The following is a 9,932-nucleotide window of genomic DNA, read 5'->3' on the forward strand; positions in this document are numbered from 1 at the left end:
AAACCTTCAAAATAAACGTAACACGAACGCAAATTTACTTGTAACATTTAGAATAATCTTTTTCTCGACTTTGGTAAAAAACATAGGTACATAAAAAAACAAATACGATCAAAGGTAAATAACTGATCGGTAAATAATAATTAATAGATAAAATATGTTCTATCTAACCATAGATTTTTGATCATAAAAGTCATTCGAATATCGATCAGCATTAAAATTATTAGATGAGCAGGGCATATGTATATATGTAAACATATGAAATACAAGCCGAGTAATAAATTATGCTCGAAGCAAGCGCGGCGGACTCTGCTATCGCTAGCAGACACGCTGTCGGTAGGGGAAAGGAAAAGAAAGGAGAAGAGAAGAGAAGAGAAGAGAGAGAGAGAGAGAGAGAGAGAGAGAGAGAAAGAGAAAGAAAGAAAGAGAGAGAGAAAGAGAGATGTCCTTATCTTCGTCGGTTACTACAATAATCACTCTATCGTGTACGGTGTAGCTTGCGTGCTTCGCGAAAATCACCAATCGCCTTCGGTATAAATTTTCTAAACGCGATTATATTTTTTTCGAGTTTCCGAAAATGAATGGCGTCGATATAATTATTTTTAAAATCGTTCAGATTACGGATTTAAATAAGAAGATTGCAAGACGTCGAGTTCTTATCTCGATCGTCGGTCTCCTCCATCTTCATCTTTTTCTTTTTCTACTTACTTACTTCTTCTTGGAAAACGTCCTAATAATAACTGTTTTCCAAGCATATCATAAAAAAGATCATTATCAATAAACGAGGAGACAATATATGATAGATGGTTTATTAATATTTCAAATCGTTATGTATATATTATTTATTATATAGGTTATTATTACGTTAATGCATCCTTTTTTTTTTTTGAGAAAAATCCAATGAAGATAGGATATGTAACTTCGTTCGAATTGAAATATAATCCTCCCAGTCAACCCTCTTTTGCATAGTTTTCATCCATCCTTCCGTCGGACGTCATCGTAAACGTTTAAGTACAGGCCGTCCTTTCCCTTCGATAATTCGATTGAGCTTCGCCGAAAGGTACAAGAGAAGAGAAGAGAAGAGAAGAGAAGAGAAGAGAAGAGAAGAGAAGAGAAGAAAAGACGAAGATGAAGTAGACGAAGAAGACGAAGAAGAAGATGAAGATGAAGAAGAAGATGAAGAAACGAGCGAGCTTCTTTTTATCGACGACGTACCTTTTGAGAAGGCCGAAAGGGTGACGGGAACCTCTACCGGTTCTGCGCCTCGTAGATAATTAATTTCGTCTGGAGACAGGGCTATAATAAAACGGACTCGCGCATTTGCTCGAACTATACCGCGAATTGGTATCCTGAAGCTAAAGGCTCGACCTCGACCTCATCTATACTCTTATTACAATATTCTTTTACGATCAATAGACAAAGGAAAAAAAATTAGCAATGAGAATTGCTTATTGATATCCAGATATCATTTCTCTTTTTTTGCTTTCTGTTTTTTTCTTCTTCCTATAAACTCACCCCATGCTCACCCTCCCCCGTCCCGCCAAAATTTCTACAGATACATTTTTCTTATCAATGAAAAGTTCGATAACACTATTAATGACGTTATTGCCGATCGAGGCTCTCGATTGACCTTACTTAAAGATAATACTTCGATTCGTCGGAATACTTTCAAGCAAATATCAAGGAACGATGCAACTCGATTTAACTACTCGACACTTTACAATCGATTAACCCTTGTTTACATGCTGTATACGTTAAGTACGTTTGCCAATTAACGAAAGTCGATCCTTCGCCGATGTACGGATTTGTACGATGACCCTATCTTCTTCGTCTTCTTCTTTTTTTTCTCTTCTTTTTTAAATTTCTTTAACATTAAAGATAATTATTTTTTTTCCCTTATCAGCGCATCTCTCTCTCTCTCTTTTCTGTTGAGCGCAGAAAGAGGAAAAAGAGAGAGAAAGAGAGATATCTTTCTCTTTCTCTCTCTCTCTCTCTCTCTCTCTCTCTCTCTCTCTCGATCTGTCTCTCTCCATCCAGAGAAAGAAAGAAAGAAAGAGAGAGAGAGAGAAAGAGAGTTTAGAGGAGTTCGACGAATGATCGCAAAGAAAATCGCGTGCTAGCCGAGTTGATCGAGCTCAGAGACATCGTTCGAAACGAGTTCGAATAAGACGAACGCGTTGAAGCGCGAAGCAAGCGTAGGAAGGAAGAACATCGTCGATGACGATAGGGACGAGCTTGTCACGATATTCCCGACGTATAATTCTGACCTTGCCGGCGGATCCGAACTTCGTACCGTCCGTCGTCCATTTCGCAATTCCCCTTTTTCTTCTTCTTCTTCTTCTCTTTCTTTTTCTTTTTTTTCTTTCTTTTTTTCTTTTTCATCTTCATCGTTCCCTTATGTTTTGAACTGTTCTATATATTTGAATGTTTATATCTACTCCAATGCTAATCGACTTTCTCAAATAAACACATGATAGTTAAGTTATATATCGTATATATCTTTTTAGAGTAAATCGGTATGTATTAAAACCAAAAAAAAAAAAATAAGGAAAAAGAAAATTAAGAAAGTCGAAATGGATAATTATATGTTTTGCTAACGAACAGAAGCCGAAGGGGCTCTTTTGCCAGTTGGTATGGAACGAATAGTTTTCAATTGACTAGAGAGTGTCATTAGAATAAATATTGCTTTTTCTTTTCTTCCTTGTTATTCTTGCTTTTTCTTCTTCTTTATTTTTCATTTTTTCTTTTATTCATTTACTTTTTTCTTTTTTCCTTCTTACTCCCCGTCTCTTCCCAATTCCCGAGACGAGACGAGCAATCTACAACGACGCGAGAGAAACCGAGAAACCCGTTTGCCATGTTCACTCTGCGAATATATCACCGGGCGTTACATTGCCGATAAGCCTCGAATGAATCCATGAACACAACACTCTGAACTGGACGATATATATATATATATATATATATATATATATATATATATATAAATTTCAACGATCAAAGTCAAAAGTATTATGGATTCCATTCGTTTCTATATAACATTTAACAGACGCACGCACGCATGCATATTCACACACGATACAAACAAGTAGGTACCTACTTAAAGTTCATTTATTTTAGTCATAGAGATTTTTAATCCGAGGTCAAGTGTACTTAAATACATTTATTTCCTTCGCCTCTTTAAAAAAAGAAATCCTATTGTCCTTAAACCACATCGTTAAATTTGTATTAGAAATAAATCCCATAGTATTCGCATTCACTTTAAAAGAGAAGCGAAGCCGGTTAACAGGTTAACCACGAAAGGAGAGAAATACGAAGAGTGTTACGTCGAATAAACCGAAGTAAGAGCTGTCTAAGCCTTTAACGGTAAACCGGAGGTACAGGGTAGTCGTACTAGTCGAAGTAAAACCGAGAAACAATCGTCGCTAACCATCGCACGAAGTAAATGTAATTGGCAATGAATTTAACTTATCAGATAATCGATTTTCGTGGGACGATGATAACGAAGAATGGAAACGATGCTACGAGTTAAACTTGACAATACCGATACTTGATATTCCATAAAATTCCATTACTCTTTTATAACGTTAATCAAGTTTTCAAATCCATGAGTTATCACGTAATCTCGCACGTTCAAAAAAGAAATACATAGTAACTAGTATTTTTCCTTAAAAAGATTCAAGGAAAGCGTAAATCGAAACAAAGATTCCCCTTTAAATGTCCATTCGATACGTTTGACCGCCTAAGCAATTTTCCATAAATCGAATAATTCCCTTAATATCTTTTATAACATTTGAAAGATAAAAAATATAAGAATACTCTTTGTAAATTAGACATTAATTCGATTGAAAAATGTAAAAGTAAATAAATAGACATAATCTTTCAAATGTCAGAAGAGAAAAAGAAAAAGATCTTACAAACGTTACAAGTAAAGTATAGAAAATTGATCGACCGTTCATCGCGTTATTCTCATAACATTAAGAAACGCAAATCGCTGTAGTATTATCCAACGTCTTCCGTAATTCTTAGATAATACATTGTCGTCAATTTTGCATTAGACACTTCTCTTAGAAAACCCAATGAGTAAAGAAACGTCAAGACGAAATAGACGGACAAATCATAGAAAATCTAAGAAAGTCTAATCATTTCAACGATTCTCGTACGAGTCCGTAGAGTCGATTTTCTAGTCGTGTTAAAAGGCAGGAGAGAATTGCGCTCTCACTTTTGTCACTACTTCATCTGTTTTTCAGATCTCGAATCGATCGATCGACGAGTACGAGAATGGAGATGCGTAAAGATTGATTCGAATGGAAGAAGAGGAAAAAAGAAAAAGAAAAAGAAAAAGAAAAGAAAAAGAAAAAGAAAGAAAATACAGAAGAAGCTGTCGATCTCGAAATATATATCGGTAACTAAGTAAGTACATAGATATCGAAGTTTTCTTCGTATGTATCATCGTAGGTAACCTACGTCGTCTGTTGACGAATGAAAAGGGGATGAAACTCACCCAGTGCATGCCGGTGGTAGGAGGGGCGCGCTCCTCATACACTCCCATCAGGGTGGCTTCTGTCGCGGGGTAATTCCCAGCGAGGGTGCGCGACGTCGAAGCTGCTTGGGGGGGAGTCCCGGGGGATCCGCTTGCCGATAACGCGGAGATGGCGTCCGCTGAGCGGCTTCTCCTCTGCTTTTTCCACCACCACCACCACCACCACCACCACCACCACCACCGCCGCCTCCTCCGCCGCCGCCGACGCCGCCGACGCCGCCGACGCCACCGTCGAGCGACTCCTCCTCCTCCACCTCCTCCTCCTCCTCCTCCTCCTCCTCCTCCTTCTCCTCCTCTTCCTCCTCCTCCTCCTCCTCCTCTTTTTCCTCCTCCTCCTCCTCCTCTTCCTCTTCCACCACCTCCTTTTCTTCTTCTTCTTCCTCTCTAGCTTCCTCGTTCTCGCTTTGACACCGCAACAAACCCTCTTCCCTCGATCTATCTGGATCTAACTTCTAACTCGACGGAACGTCCTCATTGATGATTTATTCCGATTGATATTTTATTCCGATTGTAATTGTTATTATGTTTCTTTAATTATTGTTATTATTTGTATTATTATTTTTATTGTTGTTGTTGGCTGTTGTTGTTGTTGTTGTAGGTTTGTTATAGTATTAACGGAGAAATAAAATTGTGGGTAGAAGCTGCGAATAGCAGCGCCCTCACGGGCACATCTCAAAGGAGAACTCGGTCCCTCTTTCCTTATCGTCTTTGAACGACAAACCGAGAGAAAAAAGAGAGAAATAAAGAAAGGAAGAAAAATGAGAAAGGGAGAGAGAGAGAAAAGGAGAGAGAGAGAGAGAGAGAGAGAGAGAGAGAGAGAGAGAGAGAAAGAAAGACGGAGAGGAAACTTCGAATCTTATCACGTCGCGTAGGTAGGTATGTATATATGGAAACACTCTATCGTCCGCACCACTCGATCGTTCTCACTCTTTTCACGGTTATTTAAGCGGGTACCAATCAATGATAAGCACGATAACGACGAGACGGAAACATTATTCGCGATCGAAATTCTTCCTTTCAGCCGTCGGCTAATATTACTCTTTCGAAGTTAGACGTTAACACTGGTATCGCACTCGATTATCACAAAGCTTATTTCTTTCTTTTTTTTTTTTTGGCACGCACCAACTAAATCCTCACTGTTCGTTGTTCGTAGAGTTGTACACGCGAATATAATATCGTAATTGGAGGACGAAACTCGGTCGTCACGCGAAAAAGATGAGATCGCGAATGATCTCATCTCATCTCTCGGCTCCGCTCGGCTCGGTTCGGCTCGTCGTTTGGATAGCGCTCTTCTAAAGGGGAGCCGTCTTCCGACTCGAAGCCGCGACGCGGAGTGAGGGAACCGGCGCGGCAGCGTCCGCTTTCAGCCGAGAACAGCGCCGTCTTGCGGCAAATCGGCCGAATTAAACGGCCACGCCGAGAACCGGCGATTCAAGCCGAAGTTGGGCGGACACGATTCGAAGAAGGCCAGCCCACCTATGACCCCTCCACGATCGACTCTCTGCCGACAAGCTCCTCCTATCGAAACAGAGATCCTCTTCTTACCCTCCACACCCTAAACTTTATACCATCTCTTTCTCTCTCTGTCCTCCCTCTTTCTCTGTCTTTCTCTTTCTCTTTTCTTTCTCTTTCTCTTTCTCTGTTCTCTTTTCTCTCTCTCTCTCTCTCTCTCTCTCTCTCTCTCTCTCTCTCTCTCGCTCTTTCTTTACAGAGATCCCTCTCGGCTCCACTGCGATCTCCATTGGCGTAGCATTCGATTTTTCTCATTGATTATACAGGGTGAGCCAAGATTCCTAAATTATTTTACATATCGATTACTATTTTTCCGAGCAAATTTTTTTTCTCTTCTTTTTTTTTTCTCTTTACACATCCTAGTAAGGTCATAAAGCATTTTAGAAATTCTTTTTATCATTTTCCTTCAAAGAAGAAACAGAGGAAAAAGAAGAAGAAAAATTAGTTTAAGGAAAAGAGCGAGTCTCGAAAAAGAGTAGATGGGTATTTAAGAATTGATTTTTAAAACGGCCTAGGAAGTTTTCGTCTATTCTATTTCTGTGAAAGTTTTCGATCGATTAATTTCATTTCTTCGATCGATCGTTTTTATCTTATAGATATTTTATGAATTATTTTAAAGAAAAAAAAAAGAATTTTCACGCGAAGAAATCGCATAAGATCGATTAATGAAGAAAGTATAATCGATTTACCGTCAAATTCACTTCGAAACTTCTGCTTTGCTTCCTACGTTCTTTCTATCTCTGTTTCTCTTTCGCTCTTTCGTTGCATTTTATTTTTTTTCCTTGTCTTTTTTTTTTCTTTCATTGGGAAGTCGATTCGACCGTTCGAACGGTAGCTGACCACCGTCTCGCATCTTTTTTTTTTTATTCTTACGAAGGACTCCTAAGGACCTACTACGTCCCTTCGGTCGATCTCGCGTGCTACGCCTCCTTAAATATCCTCCCGTTCTTTATTCGAAATCCTATTCATTCTCTAACTGGATATTTCTTAATATCATAATTATCTTGATAATCGAATTAATTTTAAGTGAAGTAATTTTAACTTCTTCATTACCTATTTTTATGATAAATACCTACTTACTTCTTACTTACTTATATCTTCAATTATTTATAATATTATAACCTGCTCGATTTTACCTACTTTTATCTATAATCGTTACGACAGGTTTAACCTTTCGTACTCGATTCCTTTTATCTAATACCGTTGCGTTAAAATTTTGACGCGTGAAAGCGAAACAAGAAGATAATTATTTTCTTGATTTACATCGGTATAATTAAATCGATAAATAAAAATAGTCGAATGAGAAATATGCTACAAGGGGAAAATGAAGGAACGATTTATTCTTCTCACTTCGGAGATGACATAAGAGTTTTATAGGAAATCTTTATTTAGCATGAAGTTACGATTTAAAAAGCTTAAAGTATAATCGTTAAAAAATTGATAAAAAATAGATAGATAGAGAGAACAAACAGACAGATAGAATAGATCGAGTTTGAGAGCCGCTGAAAAGGAACGACGGGCCGATATACTCCGTCATAAAAAAGAACCGGTTTCGTTGCAACGAAGACGGAAAGTGTCGTATATGCGGGGGGGCGTCAATTCAAGAAATTCCCTGACGTTCGGACATAGCTCGATGACGTTTTCGGATAGGTGCTCGAGGTGCTCCTCTCTTAGCTTGACCCCAACATGCAACGACTACTCGGCGAGCCCTTTGTTGCATCGGCAGCGATCATTTTATTTCGTTCGTACGATTAAACCGAGTGTTTACAGGGAGAGCCAAGCTTGGAATGCAGAAAAACATGTCGACGAAGCGAATCGACCCGAAGTGAGTCTCTTCTTCTTCTTCTTCTTCTTCTTCTTCTTCTTCTTCTTCTTCTTCGTCGTTGCTTTCGTTGTCTTACCATCCGAACGGTCAACCTGTCCTTTCGTAAAATTTTAAACAACGTCGAATTTTTTTCTCGTTCTTCTAAGTTACACCCTTCAAAGTTATTCTTTGCTAACTTTCATTCAATTTGAAACTCTTGCGAAATCAATCCGCTTTATCGTCAAATATATCTACCTTATCTGCCTAATTTCCAAATTTATAAGCTAATATTGTTTTCACAAGAAAAAGAATCTAGTTGTAATAAACGTTATACATTACGATATCTTCCTTTTTTTTACACGAATGACAGTGACTACTGAATAATTTATTGCAATAAAAACTGTATCTATAAAACTTGTATGTAATTAGTGGTATATACCTATGTGAGATACCATTAGTGCAAATCTAAATGCATAAAGCAAGAGGAAATCGTTGCACTGATTTTTCAAGAAATTTTTTATTAAAATAGAAAACAACATACTTCTTGTTAAAAATGAACACGACCTTCAGCAATGAAAAAATACAATAAGAATAAGAAGAAGAGAAGTATCTATATTTTAAAAAGATCTCTGTAGAAATTGAAGATAAATATCTATATCATTTTATATAAATTTCTTTTATCATTACATTATTCATTTTTCTCAGTCTTTAAAAAAAGAAAAGAGAAATAGAAAGCAGAATTAAAAAATTAATCTGTAATCGATATTCGTCATCCCTTATCACCGAAAGAGGGATATAGAAGTAGGTAAGTAGTACTTACATTCCTCTCCAATTCGTCACATTGACAATTTGGAATACATCCGCAAACGAAAAAAGGAAGAAAAAAGGAGAAGAGAAAAGAAATCGTGAGAACGAATCCCATTTTAACAAAACCGATTAAAAAACGGTAAGACGATCCTCGATCCTTGTATTTGATTCTCGTTAACACTCTCTAACATCGAAATTGATCCAGAAATTATAGTTCGCGAAGCCATGGGGTGGCGAGAACGTTTTTAAAATTTCGCTCGAAGGGAAAGAAAATGTCGGTGGCGAATAGGTAGTCGATTATCCGCTCGTTTCGATCAGCTTGGTAGCTTTCTCTCTCTCTCTCGTCGCGGTTGGTCTTGAAACGCAAGAGCTTTACGAAGATCGACGAGGCTTTCATACTTTTCGTCGAGTCCCACTCGTGGGGGGTTCTCAACGGGCGGGGTTCCATTCACCATGGGGCGCCGCTCTTCATTGTACCGTCACTGCGTGTTTAGTATTCACGCGTCAAGTTAACAGCATCTCTCTCTTTTTTTTCTCTCTCTCTCTCTCTTTCTCTCTTTCTCTTTCTTTCTTTCTCTTTCTTTCTTTCGAATTGTTACCTTTCTCCTCCCAAACGCTTGGTCACGACGATCCCTTCTTCTTCTTCCCTTCCGTTTACGTTCTTTTCATTGACGAATCCATTTTCTCAGACTCGTCAATCGAAAACCGTTCGGTTTACATTTTTTCTCTCTCTCTTTCTCTCGCTCTTTCTCTTTCTCTCTTTTTCTCTTTCTCTCTCTCTCTCTCTGTTTTTATCGATCGAAGTCAATAAAATCGTGTACAATTTTTGAATAATCAGTTTTTATATATTTTTGATAAATAATTCTCTCTTGCGTACTTAGATTCTATCTTTTATGTTATAACGTTAGCAAAAGAGTACTTTCTACTTACATTGCGATCGAATTTCTTTTTCCAATCAGTTTTTTATTTGTGTTTGTTTTGTCAAATCTACTTCTGTCTTCAATAAGCATAAATATAATTATTGTATGATGATACTTCGTTGTACGAGTATGAGAAATTTTAATGATTGCGAATATGGTTACAAAAATCAAGTTTTCTTTAGAATAGCAAGAGTATTTTTATCCGATTAATATTCGCCAAACGAAAGAAATATCTTATTCTAAAATTCGATCTTTATATTTAATTCTTTTTTTCTTTTTTCTTTTCCCTTTTATCGCGTACTAAAACAAAAAAATGAAAAAAAGAAAAGAAAACGCTTTAATATCGTTG

General features: G+C 37.6%; 1 protein-coding gene across 1 annotated transcript in view; it reads right to left on the minus strand.

Annotated features, from left to right (window-relative positions):
* The window catches only part of LOC127067029 (protein apterous-like), a 40,785-nt gene extending 35,994 nt beyond the window's left edge, over positions 1 to 4,791 (minus strand). Inside the window, exon 1 of the mRNA XM_051001480.1 lies at positions 4,502 to 4,791. Within this exon, the coding sequence (XP_050857437.1) occupies positions 4,502 to 4,549 (48 nt within the window). The 5' untranslated portion in view covers positions 4,550 to 4,791. The remainder of the gene's footprint in view (positions 1 to 4,501) is intronic.
* Between the last annotated feature and the right edge of the window lie 5,141 nt (positions 4,792 to 9,932).

This window comes from Vespula vulgaris, chromosome 10 (assembly GCF_905475345.1).
Source record: "Vespula vulgaris chromosome 10, iyVesVulg1.1, whole genome shotgun sequence".
Lineage (NCBI taxonomy): Eukaryota > Metazoa > Arthropoda > Insecta > Hymenoptera > Vespidae > Vespula > Vespula vulgaris.